This window comes from Silurus meridionalis, chromosome 10 (assembly GCF_014805685.1).
Source record: "Silurus meridionalis isolate SWU-2019-XX chromosome 10, ASM1480568v1, whole genome shotgun sequence".
NCBI classification, from domain to species: Eukaryota; Metazoa; Chordata; class Actinopteri; order Siluriformes; family Siluridae; genus Silurus; species Silurus meridionalis.
Genome location: NC_060893.1, coordinates 12,087,773 through 12,103,092, shown reverse-complemented (window position 1 = coordinate 12,103,092; position 15,320 = coordinate 12,087,773). Strand labels below are relative to the sequence as shown.

The following is a 15,320-nucleotide window of genomic DNA, read 5'->3' as shown; positions in this document are numbered from 1 at the left end:
TATGTTTAGAAAAAATAATAAATGAACGCAATTTATATCTTGTTTGTTCTTGTTTACCTTGTGATTCATTTTGTCTTTTGTATAATATCCTTCAAGGCACATACATTCCTCATAAGTAGGAGTGATTCCGAAACTAATTCAGCTATTCACACATTCTCATTTTTCATCTGAAATATCATCAAATCTGCGTTCATGTCTATAAAAGCTTGTTTATTTTTCACCATAAGCACTTTTACTGTGCATCTAGAGATTAATATAGAAGTAAGTTTTCATAAAGGCTTTAATAACTCTGTGGTGCTAGCTTTAAAATGACCTACATTTACAATGGATTCCTTGGTCTGTGCCATGTCAGAGATAACTCCATCTGAAATAATGAGGAGGATGAAGTACTCTGAGCCATCTTTTATTAATGATGCATACCTGAGTAAGAGAGAGAGGGTTAAACAAACAACAAAATTACAGTTATAGATGATATAACATTCCCTTTATATCATAAGTATATATGTTGAGTTGTATTCAGAGCTGTTTAAAATACCAACAGCATGCAAGTTACTACAGTGTGGTGGGACTTCACCATATCATTTTTCTGCCAGTATGATGGGCTGTAGTGAAGTGCAGTTTATTTTCTGGAATGGTCTCTGAGGTCACTTGTTCTGTTACCCACCTTGCAACATGATTAATGACAGGTGAGAAATATGTGGGACCGTAGAGACGTACACTCTTCAGACTCTGGTAATATGCTTCTATAACTCCTTCAATACCACTGCAGTATGGGTTTCCAGGGTTTCCATTCTAAACACACACACATTACATAAATTACATTTATTGTAATTACTAGTAGTAACAGTAATATAAACTACTATTTTTTTTTTTTTATCTCAAAAGGTTAAACAATAGAAAAAAAAATATTGACAGCTTTTTTTTTGTTCCTATTCACTAAAAGTGCCAATATTTTATATATATAAGAAAAAACAGACACAATAAAGCACTCATCAAGGTTGTGTGAGATAAAAAAAAATGTATTGCTCCCTATTTGTTAGCCTGTCTGAAAAATTGCTAAATCGCAGCTGTTTACTTAAATAAATCAAAAAATCCTAATGCTTAGCGAAGACCATATGATGCTAGTGTGCATTGCTCTTCCCTGAAGAAAGCTGCATTAGCAAACAGTAGGCAGCTGTGGGCCGTAGGCATGGCATCTGTTCAGGACCCATATAGAATATAGATTGATACAGACTTCTGTATGGAATTTAGTACCTATATACAGTCTGTAGACTGTTGAATGGGTACAGAGAAGGCAATGCTCTAAAATAAAATCTCAACCCCAATAAAATTTACATTTATTTTTTAATCACTTAATGAAGGTATTTCCTACTATTACTTTTCCACTTTTGATGAACATTAAAAGAAATCAGGAAACAGTAATAAAAAAGATGGAAAAAAATGAAAATAAGTTAGTCATTAATTTAACTATAGGTCTACACATCTTCAAGGTCCAGACTCAGAGTAGGACGTCAAGACTTAGGATTGAAACTCACACCATGAAACCTATTATGCTATGTGATGCTTTATAGGCAAAAGGCGAACTCTACCTTTGTGTGATTTCATTTGTGAGTGATAAAAAACTAAAGAGTGTGAAAGAAAGATCTATTGTACTAAATAGCTTTTGAGAGAATTAGGGTATTTTTTTAATTCCATAAATACTATGGACAATCATGCAGACAATAAATCACAGAGAAGAAGCTGGTTATGAATATGTGGTTACATATGGATTTACAGTGAATAACCTGGGAGTGAGGAAGATACTTAAAGCCCTGGAGCCCTTACCCCAATTCACCATCAATATCAACAACAACAGTGCTTTTATGTATTGGAATAATTAATAGAAAATGAAAAACCACAGTCAAAGGGTTCTGTTGTTTTAATCTGTTTACTCTCACAGGTCAAAAACACTGATTGTAGCAGAAATAGCATATAAATAATATAAATTTCTTAACTGTATGCAGGTGTAAGCACTTACGCATTACATGCTTGTTCTCTGGGATGTTTCAATCCAATTCAATTCAATTCAATTCAATTCAATTCAGTTTCATTTTAGTTCTATAGAGCTTTTAACAATGGAAATTGTCCCAAAGCAGCTTCACAGTGACAAAAGCATTATGAAGTTTGTATTTATGTGTCAATAAGTTTGTCTATTATAAGTTTATACCAAGTGGTAACAGAGAGAAGCAAAAATTACTTGACGGTAAGGAACAAACCTTGAGAGATGCTAGACTCAAAAGGGAACTCACTGTCATCTGGGTGGCACCAAATGTCCATTCATTATAATTTTACTATCCTGAATGAATGCTTTTTGCATCAATATTATACTGTTTTCATAATTCAAAAAACAATCTTTCATTTCTTTAAGATAATTAAAGAAGCTAGTAGCCCTTTGTAGATATCATACTCAAAGATTTGCTCACCAAAGCAAACTCGTGTGATACCCTGCCATCAGGAGGAAGCTTTGCTCCGAACCCCAGTGCAGGAAACATCTTATCACTGTCATAGTCCTGAATAATCTCACCCACAGCCCTCAGAGCCATGGCATAGGCATTGAGCTGGTATGGGTTCATGTAGTGAAGAGAGGTGGGTTGGGATGGGTTTCCTGCTCAAAAAGGGAAAAAGAGCAATTATTTTGGTCTTTGGCACTTTAGATAATGATGATTCATTAAATATCCCTGATTTACTCATGTGAATGGTCTTCCAGTATGTGTGGGTGATGTATCAGAGTAGATACATGATCAGATCTCATGTCTGTTACTTTGAATCCAATCAAGCATTAACATTATGTGTTGACTTAATGAGAGTTAGTGAGTTTGGTGAGTTAGTGAAAATGGTTTGACGTGAATTGAGAAAGAGAAGGTTGAGAAGTTTGTCTCAATTTGCATGGAGTCACTGAACAAACACAGAGAGAAGACCAAGCCTATGAGAGACTCTGATAACATAGAATCATCACATGAAAGCATTTAATTATAGAATAATCTTCTGGAAAGATAAGCTTACCATTTGATGCGGTAAAATCGATTGCCACTGTGAAATTAATCTGAGTACTGCAAAAGAATACAAAGTGACAGGCTGCATGAGAACCTTTGTTCTTGATAACAGCTAATTGGCATAAACGTGCACTTATGTACACTTTCTAAAGATATTTAAAACTCCAGACCATTTCGCTAAACAAAACACTGCATTTCACTGTTAAATTTAATGAGGTACGTCAGCCACAGTAAATGCTATATACTAAAAATCATTTATGCAAATCAAATTTTTCTAGTGTTTGCTTAAGAAGCAGGTCCTGTGCTATAAATAGCTCATGCTATTTTTAGTATGGGTTGTTATGGCATCTCTAATGTAGCAAAGCCTTTTATCAGTGCTTCTGACATGATAGGAAGGAGAGAACAAGAGCAAAATAAAAATAGCTCTCCTTGGCTCAAAGTGATTGACAGCTACAGAATCAAAGACATCGATTAGGTAAACACATTAAAAGTAGAACATAAGGTTAAAATTTATCATGCCACACATACTTGCATACACACGCACACACACAAATGCACAGTGGAACCCCAAGTATGTATAATCTATTGCTCACCCTCCTTTAATGTAGTCCAGAAAGGTGACTTCAACATCTATGAGGCATGACAGCAGAGTCACCTGTTGAGATTAAAGTTTGGTAACACTTCCTATTTACAGCCCTTAAACACACCATTACACATCCAATAAGCAATGCATACTTCATTCATAAACACCTTCATAAATTAACCTAAAAAATAGCCAATATACCACAATATTTGAAAATGTTTTCAAAATACAAAGAAATTTGAGATTAAATTATCTTAAATATAAGAAATACACATATAAATTATATAAATATATATATATATATATATATATATATATATATATATATATATATATATATATATATAAATTCTTTTTTTATTTTTTTTATTTTTTTTTATATAAATAAATCAATAAATAATCAAATAAATTAAAAGCAATGGTATACACTGGGAAATCATTATTTATTCAAATGCAATATTGTTATACCATCGCTTTTTGCACCTGCAGAATTATACTGATGTTTTTATTTTATTTTTTTTACACACTTCAAATAAAAAATATAAGCAGTGATATTGTTAGTCTTTCTGTAAGGAGAAATTTAATTTTGTAAGGAGTTTCACATTGAGAGGTAAACTAACTTCACTGGCACATTGCTGCAAGGGAAAAGGGCTTTTGAGGATGTATTATAATAAGAAAATAACCATATTAATGGTAGTAACACTGTCACACAAATCTGCATTATACCATACTGCAGGTGATCATTTTCCTATAACAGCATTGCCCCCACATATAGCTGGGCACTTTCAGCTGATGTGATGATGATTTTAATCACATGGCAGTTTATAAAGATGTTGTGCATTGCTTATGAAGACATAATGTAGGACCTACAATAAGAAGTTTTACCAATAATGACATTTGTTAGAACATCAATGTAGTCTGTCTTTGGTTTAAACTTTTACGTGTACTTTAAAATAATAATAAAAAAATATTATTATAACATAAAACATTAATTCAAGAATTAACTCACAGTTCCTGAATTGTGGTATTTCTTCTTCTTCTTCTTCTTTTTCTTGATGTTTAGTACCTGAAAAAAACAACACTTCTCACCTCACCTGGACAAAAATTACCTCTATGTATTTCATAACGAAGTATACAACCTCCAAAGATGCATTATCACAACCTCATCAGCTATATTTAATCACATATTCCTCTCACTAACTCAGTTTTCAGTCTAACATTGATCTGTGACAATTCCAGACATTTGTTAGCTGCCCATTTTGATTAGTATTGCACAAGATTCCACTTTTGACATTATGACATATTCTTGTCTGGTTTATGTCTGTTTGCCGTTCAAATGCATCTGCTTCTTGGATAGACTGATCTCTCTTTCTCTGAGCTTATATCTGTGTATGTAATTGACAAGAGCTAAAAATAGAAATCGTGAAACAGAGATATATCCTTATGCATTCCTAAAGAAAAGCTTATGCTGTATGTAAGTCCAAATATACAGTGGCCTTAGAATTACTGTATAAGGCTCAATCTGCCATGGCAATGCCACAGTATACATTATAGTGCTGTTAGTGTAAAAATGCTATAATTATTTTAACATTATAATACTAGTATAATTTTATGTTTTTAAGGTATATGTGTGTGTGTGTGTGTGTGTGTGTGTGTGTGTGTGTGTGTGTGTGTGTGTGTGTGTGTGTGTGTGTGTGTGTCTGTGTGTGTTTGTGTGTGTGTAAAACTTACCTCCCAAACACTGAATTGAGACTGGCCTTTGGAGAGTTCCCTATAACTGGTCTTGAACTCTCCAATATAGTCATGCCTCAAAAAACAAATGATCACAGAGCATCATACTTTCACTTTTAGATATATGACCATCAAATTTAATGTGTAAATGCTGCCAAATATTAGATGTCTCACCCTCCATCTCTGTCCCAGTCATATACCTCAATCTTTATTGCTCTGCAAAATAAATCAAATAACTATAAAAACCAAAAAAACTTTTTAGGCAAGTTTTATTGTCAAACCTTTTTTTATAAAAGCATGATATTGCAAACAGTGAAAAATCTTTGCCTATTTGTCTTTTCATATGGTATCTGTCCACAGGTACAGAGTGAGAAGATAAAAAAAAGATCTGTTAGGTCTCCGCATCCCAATTAAGGCAGTGCTAAAACACCATGCACTCTGCTGTTAGTGTAAAAATGCTATAATTATTTTAACATTTTAAAACAAGCAAGAATTTTATAATAATTCATTGAATTTTTAAGAATTAAGTAACTATTTACCAAAATGCTAACACCTACACTGTCACTACACAGTCAAGTGAAAATGTTTGTATTCACGAGGGTCAAATTACAAAAATTTAATTTATATCAATATGATTTTTAGTATAACAGGTGTCATAACTGTGTCATAACGGTTTATCTTACACATATATTTAAAAGTTTTGTCTCTATTATCCTTACTATCATCTGAACAGCTTCAGGATACTCCCAGGTATATTATTTTCCTTTTGGCTACCAGCTCATATTTCTTTGCATCTTTGTTCTAGCTCTGCCAACATAATAATGTTTTTCCTGTATGTTTGGATTATTGCAGCATGCACCCGCATTTCAAATACCAAGATAACAATTCAAAACATCTACAGTATATGTTACATTATATAATTTAAACAGTTGACTTTATTCACAAACAATGTTTAGAGTAAAAGTATAGACTTCTTCGGATCAGTGAACTCACCTGTCGTAGTCTCCATTGCACAGTGCTCTAACTGGGATTTTGAAGGCCTGCCACACAGGGTCCAGGGTGTTCTTTACCACTTCAGTCTTATGGCAAATGGTGTATCTGTTCAACAATAACCATTAGACAAAAATATATATTAAAATTTACCCAGAACAAGTACACTCACTATCCACTTTAATGGAAACACTGCTTTTTTATGCAGTTATTCAATCAGCCAATCATGCAGAAGCAGTGTAATGCATGAAATTATGCAGGTACAGGTCAAAAGCTTGAGTTAGTTTTGCATCGAACATCAGAATAAATCTGAAAAATGTGAACTTGGTGCCTGGAATAAGTATTTCATAAACTGCTGATTGCTTTGGATTTTTATAGCCAACAATCTGTAAGTGAAAGTGACTGTTCTGTGGGTGGAAGCATCTTGTTGATTAGAGCGTTAGAGGAAAATGGTCAACTTGGTTTCAGCTGCCTGAAAGGACAGACTAACTCAAATTACTCAAAACAACTGAAAGTGCTCTTTAACATTGTGCTGAGCAGAAAAGCATCAGCATGCACAAAACATCAACTCTTGAACTGGATGGGCTACAAGGCTAAATCAGCTCCTGTCAGTCAAGAACAGAAATCAGAAATACTTAAAAGAAATCACCTGGTTTGAAATGTGCATGATGTAAATGTTTCATACCATTCTGTGTAAATCCTAGAGATTAGCAGTTCATAACATACTTAAACCAGCCCAATAGGCACACTAGCAAAAAGCACACTATCACTGCTCGACTGGTCCCATCTTCTCTCAGGGGAAGCAGAAATGGCAAAAGCACACACATCCTTCACTCAAGTAGAAGTACGGATACTTATATACTATATATTATATATTATGCTTTGCTCGTTGTTAGCTTCATAGGCTAGCCTATATCTTTGGTGCATGATAGCCAGGAAATGATACACCAGTGGAAGGTTGTAAAAGCCGCGTAATGACAAGACAAATTGAGCACAATGAGAAGAAGAAATATTGATCATGTCTAAACTAAATTAAGGAGTTTGGTTTGTAAATGTAAGAAGTAGAAAGTACAGATAATTGTGTAAGAAATGTAATGAGTAAAAGTAAAAAGTTGTTAGAAAAATACATAGTAAAATAATAATGCCATAAATGTAAATATACATTACTTCTTTATTCTGATGTTTAAAATGAAAATTTTGCACTGCATTGTGGACACATGATTGGGTGGTTAGATAACTGCATTAATGTGTAAATGTATAGGTGTGTTTAATAAAAAGCACAGTGGGTGAATACCGAAAAAACAAAAAACAACATGAGACTGTTCCTGTGGTCATGACTGATTGGTCCAAATTTTAACCAAAATGCATAAAATATATAATACACTTGATCAATGTTCAGATAAGTAAAACGCTCACGTTCCATCTTCATTGCTGCGATAGAAGACAAGAAATGGGTCTGACTTGCCGAAAAAGTCCTTCTTATCTAGATTGTTTCCACAAAATTGCAGTAATACTGATTCCTAAAAAAAAAAAAAAAATTAAAAATAAACAGTTGCAAAGTGAGCCTTACGCGTGCACGTGTGTGTGTGTGTGTGTGTGTGTGTGTGTGTGTGTGTGTGTGTGTGTGTGTGTGTGCATACATGAGTTATGAGCATATTGTATATAAATTATTCAACAGAAATATTTTATGGAGAAGACAAAAGTACAGAGAAAGTATTTAACAGCTGTGAAGACTGTCTAACAGAAATGTGGATAAGAAGGAACATTAGGAGTGCAAATACAATAAATATTACTTACCCGACAATTTCCAAGTTCCTCTGCTTTAACAATGATGGTCCCACAGTTTTTACCAGGGATGCCACTATAACATAAATGATAGATTATGTCATGCAGTGTTCTGGCAATGTTACAACATTGTGAACTATTTTATTTAATACATTCTTTAAACAGCTGTATACACCGTTCATGGCAATAAATATACATGTGCATAAAAAATGACAGACTTATACAAACAGGCATCTGCTTTGTCAATTCTGACCAATTTTTGCAATAATTTTGAACTGTTGTGGTAAGGAGGCTTGTATGATTTCAGTTTGCATCATACACCCAAAACACAGCTCCAATAAGATCCTGCAGTTAACAGGCAAAATAAAAATAAAAAAATCTAAAATATTATCAGAGAGAACACATTTATCTGAGACAGATTTTTAATTAGTCAAAAAATTAATTAAACAGGACATTTAATGCAACTTTGGGGGTTTTGCTCAGTTGTAAGTCGTTCTGGATAAGGGCGTCTGCCAAATGCTGCAAATGTAAATGTAAATGTTTATGAGTGTCTACTAAACTTACTAGGCCAACTTTTGGCCCCAGGTATATATTTCACATCTGTAGAAAAAAATATTTTTAACAAAAAAAGAATTAGTAAACACAATGCAGCAGGAGACAATCTGATGCTTTTGCTATGCCTGTTTGGGTGTCTGTTTTAATTTTGCTAAGTAGGTTTCTATAGTATCATCGGATGATGGACTAGAGTGTAGCCAGAAATCAATGAATAAATAAAGCAAGTCTGTAATCTGGTTTGAATGTGCACTAGGCCCTTTGGTGCACCGAGATGACCACTTTCCTAAATTACCACACACATACACCTACATACACTCTGCTTTTCCTCTTGAGAAAAGAGAGTCAGCAAAAGACACAGAGAATAAATAAATAAAAGCGGTGTTGTTTCCTTTTGATTTTAGTTGTTGTGGTACAAATGTTTATAGAGTGTGATTTAGCCTGTGTGGCTTATTTTTAATAACGAGCCTACAAATTGCAGTGTATTCTGTAAGGGTTGGTTTATAATGTGATGTATTACTGGGGGAAAAAAAAGTGAATGCAAGTCTTCAGAAAAGCATAATATTCCGGTATCTGGTAGACAAAATACATATTAAAACTTTTAGGAAAAAAATCATTCATGCAATTTATGGACAAAAGTATTAAAACAAAAGGTTTTTCCAGTCATAAGTGGTTCCAAGTTACCATCTTAGATATGGTAGTATTGGATTTTCTCTTCACTTGAACTATGAGACCCATAGACCCATAGACGAGTCAGCTTAGATCACGCAATTGAATTGTTTCTCAAGGAAAATAGACACTTCATAAATGCTATAGCATGGGCAATAAATGGAATAGAGATTATGTAGAGCAATGACACTCTTTTGTGAAGTCTATTTGCAATTTAAAAAAAATCAAGGTTTTCATTAACCTCATGTGCATATGTTATGATGAATGAAAAGATAAATGAGTAAATTAAACTCTGCTTATATAACTCCTAGAAAGAGGTACATTTATACATCATTATTTAGTGGTGCCTAGACATATCCCTGTACACTGGGCCTATTATATACATACACACACTCAAGCACATGAAATATTCACCAAAGCACCGATGTGTACACGATCCATACACTAATAAAACAAGCATGCATTTCTAAACACAAAAACAAACTCAATGTATAAACAGTATATTGGTATTTAAATGTAGTGGTCAGCAAGTAACACTGAAATGGCAAAGACCCCCTGTAAGATATTGATATGCATTCAGGTTGAAGAGGAGAGTAGAAGTGAAAGGGTGAAAGTTCAAAACCATTACTCACATCAGTGTTCTCTCCATACGACTACCTGGAGAACCAACCACCTCTCCAAGCGTACAGTACATCTGGCCCAGGAAATCCTAATCTCTCTCACACACACACACACACACACACACACACACACACACACACACACACACACACACACATACAAACTTATCATTAAATTGTGTCCATAAGTTTAAAGACTAACATGTATTTTTCTTTTATTTTGCTCCAAATATTTGTATCTCTATGTGGATTTAAACCCAAAGTGGGTGTGGCCTTAACCCAGAATGTTTTTTTTGTATGTCTAATATGCTCTCAGCTCAGTGTTCATGTATTTCTGCTAGAAAGAAAGGAGTGTGAATGGGACTGTCATCTACTAAACCAAAGCAGAGGCCAAAGTGTTTCCAACTGAAATAAATTTCAATATAAGATTTTGTCATGATTTATTTTGTAATGTTTTGGTGCAGCAATTGACATAACAGTTTACTGTATATAATTTTTATTAAATTCACATTTTTGTACATTAAATTCAATGTACATTTAACAGCATTTGGCATAGGCCCTTATGCAGAGCGACCTACAACTGAGCAGGGGAGGGTTAAGGGCCTTGCTCAAGGGCCCATTAGTGGCAGCTTGGTGGTGGTGGAATTTTAACCTGTGACCTTCTAATCTCCCTTAAAGATTAAAGTCCAAAATCCCTTAACCACTGGGCTACCATCTCCCTAATTTAGAATACTCCCCAATATTACTCCCCTGTCCATCATTTTTATAATCGAGCATAGCCCATTATACATGGAGTACAATAAAAGTTGTTTTACCCTAAATACATAATAAAGTGCTGAATAATTGTAGAGATATGAAAACTAAGCAAAACAGCAATCATTGTTTACCCTTAACATTTAGGTGTGATGATGTGCTATAGCATGCAATAACTTTGGTGTCAGGACTCTCAAGCTCTGAAATATAATAATCACACTGCTTGTAAATATTAATTAAAAAAAAAGAGATGAGAAATAAATATGTGTATGTGTAAATTACACCACTGCCTCACCTTACTTTAGTACACACATTAAACATGCCAGCAGGCACAACTTCTCCAGTTGTTCATTGCATTTGCAATTAATTGTCACTCACATGGGACACTCAGAGGCTAATGCCTTCCGTTCATCTGGATAATTATTCAAGATCACTGCTTCATTAACTCAATCTTTTGTACAACTGATGATTCACATTAGCCTTTGATTGCGGATGTGTAACAGCAGAATGTGGAAACCTCGGCAATTATTTCCACTGAGTCAGCCCCTTAATACGGAGCACTGGGCCCGGAGCTAAACTCGACTAAGGAGAGAAAAAACACAGCAGGTAAAGCTGCTCTCCCCAAAGACACACTTTTCATAGCACCAAGCAGCAATAAGGGAGTCGGCTTTACGAGTGTAATATAGCTGCAAATGCACCACATATATTATTGAGAACCGTTATAAACACAAGGGTGTTATTTAAAAAAAAGTTTCAAAGAACAACTATACACAAGACTCCTTTCCACTGAAACTCGTAATGTCTACCTGAGCTGTGTGGGAGTAACTGTTCAGAGGGTTGTCCAGGTCGCACTGCAGATGCTGTACTGTCTGCAGTTCCTGCCTAAAGTGCATACTATATTTGTGAAAATTTATTTCCAAGTTTTGTTTTGTAATATGAGCTCAGTAATCTCACATTATTTTAACTGGCAGCATCTAAAATCTGCAACAGCTAAAATACAATATAAACGTGGTTTAACTGTTATTTCTGCAACAAGGATAAAAGGAGATTATTTCTTCACAATTTTTCCCCAATTTTCCAGAGGGATATTATAATAAACTAGATACTCATAAACACATGTGTAGCAACCTGGGAAACTCCTTTTTTTTTACTAAATGTGTTAAACTTTATCAAACATAAGTAACAATATACTGCTCTGTTAGCCCAAATGTTACAGATGAAAGATTCCTTACATGCATTTCAATACAGACAGTACACTCTGACTACCAATATATGATTTTAAACCATACAATGCTAATTTCTATCATCCTGGGGCAAATAGCTACACAACCTGATCAAAGACTGATATTCATGGAAAATTGAATATACTGAATATCATGGAAATTAGCAATGTGAGCTCTTTAGGCAGATTGCCTGTTCTGCCATAGAATTTGTTAATGTGTAAAATAAATCTATATTATATAGAATACTATATATATATATATATATATATATATATATATATATATATATATATATATATATATATATATATATATATATAAAACAATTCTGATTTTGGTAAAAAAAAAAAATGATGGTAGTGTTATAAAGAAAAACATTTTTGCCACAGTGACATCCCATGGATTTTTCCAGACTGCAACACAAATAACAAAGAGACACTATCAATCACTTACATGTTTGGACAGGTTTTCACTCTTTGAGTCAAGGTCATATCTGCAGGGAATGACAAGAAACTCAATAGTTGCTATAAAGCAAATAGTAACAGGAAATACTATGATTCCTTAACATTCTACCACATTAACTGTAACTATAAACAGCTCAAATGCAAATTCCTGATGTATTGTTAAACATTGTGGAACAAAACTTTTTAGGAGGTGCTGTTTTATCAAAATAAACTCTTTCCCATCAGACCCTGTTGCACAGTATGCCTGATAGTTTTATTTGTCAAACCTAAAATCATTTAGGATCACAAAATTCCCTTATGTATAAGTACGTTTTATTTTTACAGTTGGAAGGTATGTTTTACAAAGTACACCATCATATATACATACACCATCATATATACATACTCATATATAACACAACCACTGCTCAGTGTCTACTGACTGACACAAATCAGACATCTGTAGATTCGTGAGCTGTTTTAGTTATGCATAATAGGAATTGTGTTGTGTGCCACGTGTGCATATGTGTGTGTGTGTGTGTGTGTGTGTGTGTGTGTGTGTGTGTGTGTGTGTGTGTGTGTGTGTGTGTGTGTGTGTGTGTGTGTGTGTGCGAGATCTTTATGGAATAAGGATTGATGACTGCATAATAATAATGCATAAATGTAATTTCTTGGTTCCTGCAAATTATATGCTTGAACAACTTCATGCAAGCTTTTGCCTAACAGGCAAGTGTGTATGAGTGTGTGTGTTTGTTTTATGAATGCAAAGAATGATATTTAATTGGATTTCTATGTCACATGATTAAAAGTACAGCATCTACCACACATTGAATATACAGCTACCTCTTATCATGGATTTCTTCAACTCCAAATTCATACATTTCAGGCAGTAACAACTAAACTATTACAGACGTTACATATCTAAACAGCTCATATGTGCACACTGTTGATACTCACAGGTCAAAGCGTAGGTTTTGCCTTTCTTCAAAAAAGAAATCGACAATGAATTTTCGAACAAAGTCTGGGTTCAGGGTGTTACTGATGGCTTCTGTTCTCCCATACTGCATGAAACAAGACACACATTTTGGCAACATGTTACCACTAACAACATGCAAATGGAGCTGATCCTGCTTAAAGCTCTTCTTTGATATTTTACGATTTGATTTGACACAATAACAATTATTTGTGTGTCTCTCTCTATTGAGTTTTCTCAGTAGCAGCTTATGACCATAGATTTTGGCCTAGGCAGAATTACATTAATAGTTGATAATGACATGGTCGTAAAGAACATTTTATTGAGAGAGTATCACACTTGAGTAATCCTATCAGCTGTTATCTAGTGAGTCGATGTAATCATTGTCATTTTGTATTACAAAAGAATTTCAATTGCATGGCATTACGAATGAGGACTTCATGAGGATGAACATGAATGGCTGTAGTCAGTGAGCTGCTACTGCATGTTCTTCTTTTAGGAACTCTAATGTATGTTTAAAGAGCAGTGTAAAAGTGCAGCAATCAGTAAGCATTTAATTGCCATCTGAAGCGTGATAAGGCAATTACTTTTAGATTATACACACAGACACACAGACCCCTACCCACCCACACACACACACACACACACACTCACCTCTCTCCACTCCCGGCTTGCCACCTTTTGAGTGTAAAGCACGCAAACTGAAGAAACACAAAAGGAAAAAATGCAGAGGTGTAGATTTATTTTTTTGAGTTCACTTTTCAGCTCTAAGAAGACACCATACACCATTATAGTCAATCTCAAACTAGGCTATAACTGCAGAAATTACAAAAACAAGCTAATTTAATGTTACTGTAGCAGAATGAAGCATGTTGTTCACTAATCTGTATACTCATATTCATACCGCAGGGATTATTTAAATGGTGTTTCACGTATTAAATGTGTATTCAAATTGTAATTTTATTTGCATCATATACAACCATATATAGTGAAATGTGGTCCATGACATAAAAATATTAAAAAAATAGATAAAATAAAAATAGAAGAATAGAAGTAAAGAACAAAACAGAATTACAATATAATTTACATACCTAAAGCAGCATATGCAAGAACTAGAAAGCCGACCCTGCATGACAGTATCCAAGCAAAGTGCAAAGACAATGTAGTTTTTGTATTTATTTTAAATGTATTTTCAACTTAATGTATATGGAAACTCTGCTGCGGTGACGTGTAGGATATTTAAAAATGCAAAGTAAAAAATTATAATAATAATTGGACAAGGTGTGGTAAGAGAAGTTTGTGGCACAGACATGGTTCCATGCATGTTTGGCATTTTACTCCACTGGCTTTGCAGAAATTGACCTTGAGAATGAAAATGGAAAAATAATGGAACTGTTTTATTAAAATCAGGAGCAAAATAACAAAAAAGGTCCAATTTCCAAAATGTCCATCCTGTTTGAATTATATTTTAAGGGGTATTTTAGGCAAACAAATTAGTAACTTAGTAACTCTTAGTGCCGGTCCCAAGCCCGGATAAATGGGGAGGGTTGCGTTAGGAAGGGCATCCAGTGTAAAAACGTGCCAAATCAAACAAGCGGAGGATCCGCTGTGGCAACCTCTGACGGGAGAAGCCGAAAGAAAGTAACTAGAAAGAAGCAAGTAACACTTGGAATCTCATCAAAACATCATTAAGTTCTATTTGTTTTTTTATACATGAGTTCCACGTAAAAATGAACCACTTAACCTCTAGATGTTTAGTAGCTTACTGTTCTATCTATTCCATGCAGATATTGTAAAATAGCTACAGAAGTAAAGCACTGTGTAGTTTGTATTTGCATATAAATAGCATATAACTGCATATACATTTTATGTCCATTCCCTGGACATTTATCAGTGAAAGAGTTTAAAAGAGACTTTTTGAAACATTATGCTGGTTTTCTGTTTGTTTCAGTTTTTAAATAGATGT

General features: G+C 34.1%; 1 protein-coding gene across 3 annotated transcripts in view; it reads right to left on the bottom strand.

The window, feature by feature from the left end:
• The window catches only part of cpne8 (copine VIII), a 37,116-nt gene that overhangs the window by 5,977 nt on the left and 15,819 nt on the right, over positions 1-15,320 (bottom strand). For 2 of the 3 annotated variants that reach the window (XR_006927246.1, XM_046860204.1), the window contains exons 3-17: positions 14,009-14,055; positions 13,339-13,442; positions 12,392-12,431; positions 9,975-10,051; positions 8,134-8,197; positions 7,753-7,856; positions 6,340-6,444; positions 5,521-5,562; positions 5,347-5,422; positions 4,625-4,681; positions 3,626-3,687; positions 3,043-3,089; positions 2,463-2,644; positions 665-792; positions 318-420 (exon numbers count right to left, since the gene is read on the bottom strand). Coding sequence is in view for 2 of the 3 variants with exons in the window: in XM_046860204.1 (XP_046716160.1) it covers positions 318-420; positions 665-792; positions 2,463-2,644; positions 3,043-3,089; positions 3,626-3,687; positions 4,625-4,681; positions 5,347-5,422; positions 5,521-5,562; positions 6,340-6,444; positions 7,753-7,856; positions 8,134-8,197; positions 9,975-10,051; positions 12,392-12,431; positions 13,339-13,442; positions 14,009-14,055 (1,238 nt within the window). In the remaining variant the exon portion in view is untranslated. Of the gene's footprint in view, positions 1-317; positions 421-664; positions 793-2,462; positions 2,645-3,042; positions 3,090-3,625; positions 3,688-4,624; positions 4,682-5,346; positions 5,423-5,520; positions 5,563-6,339; positions 6,445-7,752; positions 7,857-8,133; positions 8,198-9,974; positions 10,057-12,391; positions 12,432-13,338; positions 13,443-14,008; positions 14,056-15,320 lie in introns of those variants that run through there. The other variant, XM_046860205.1, reaches the window with a different exon arrangement.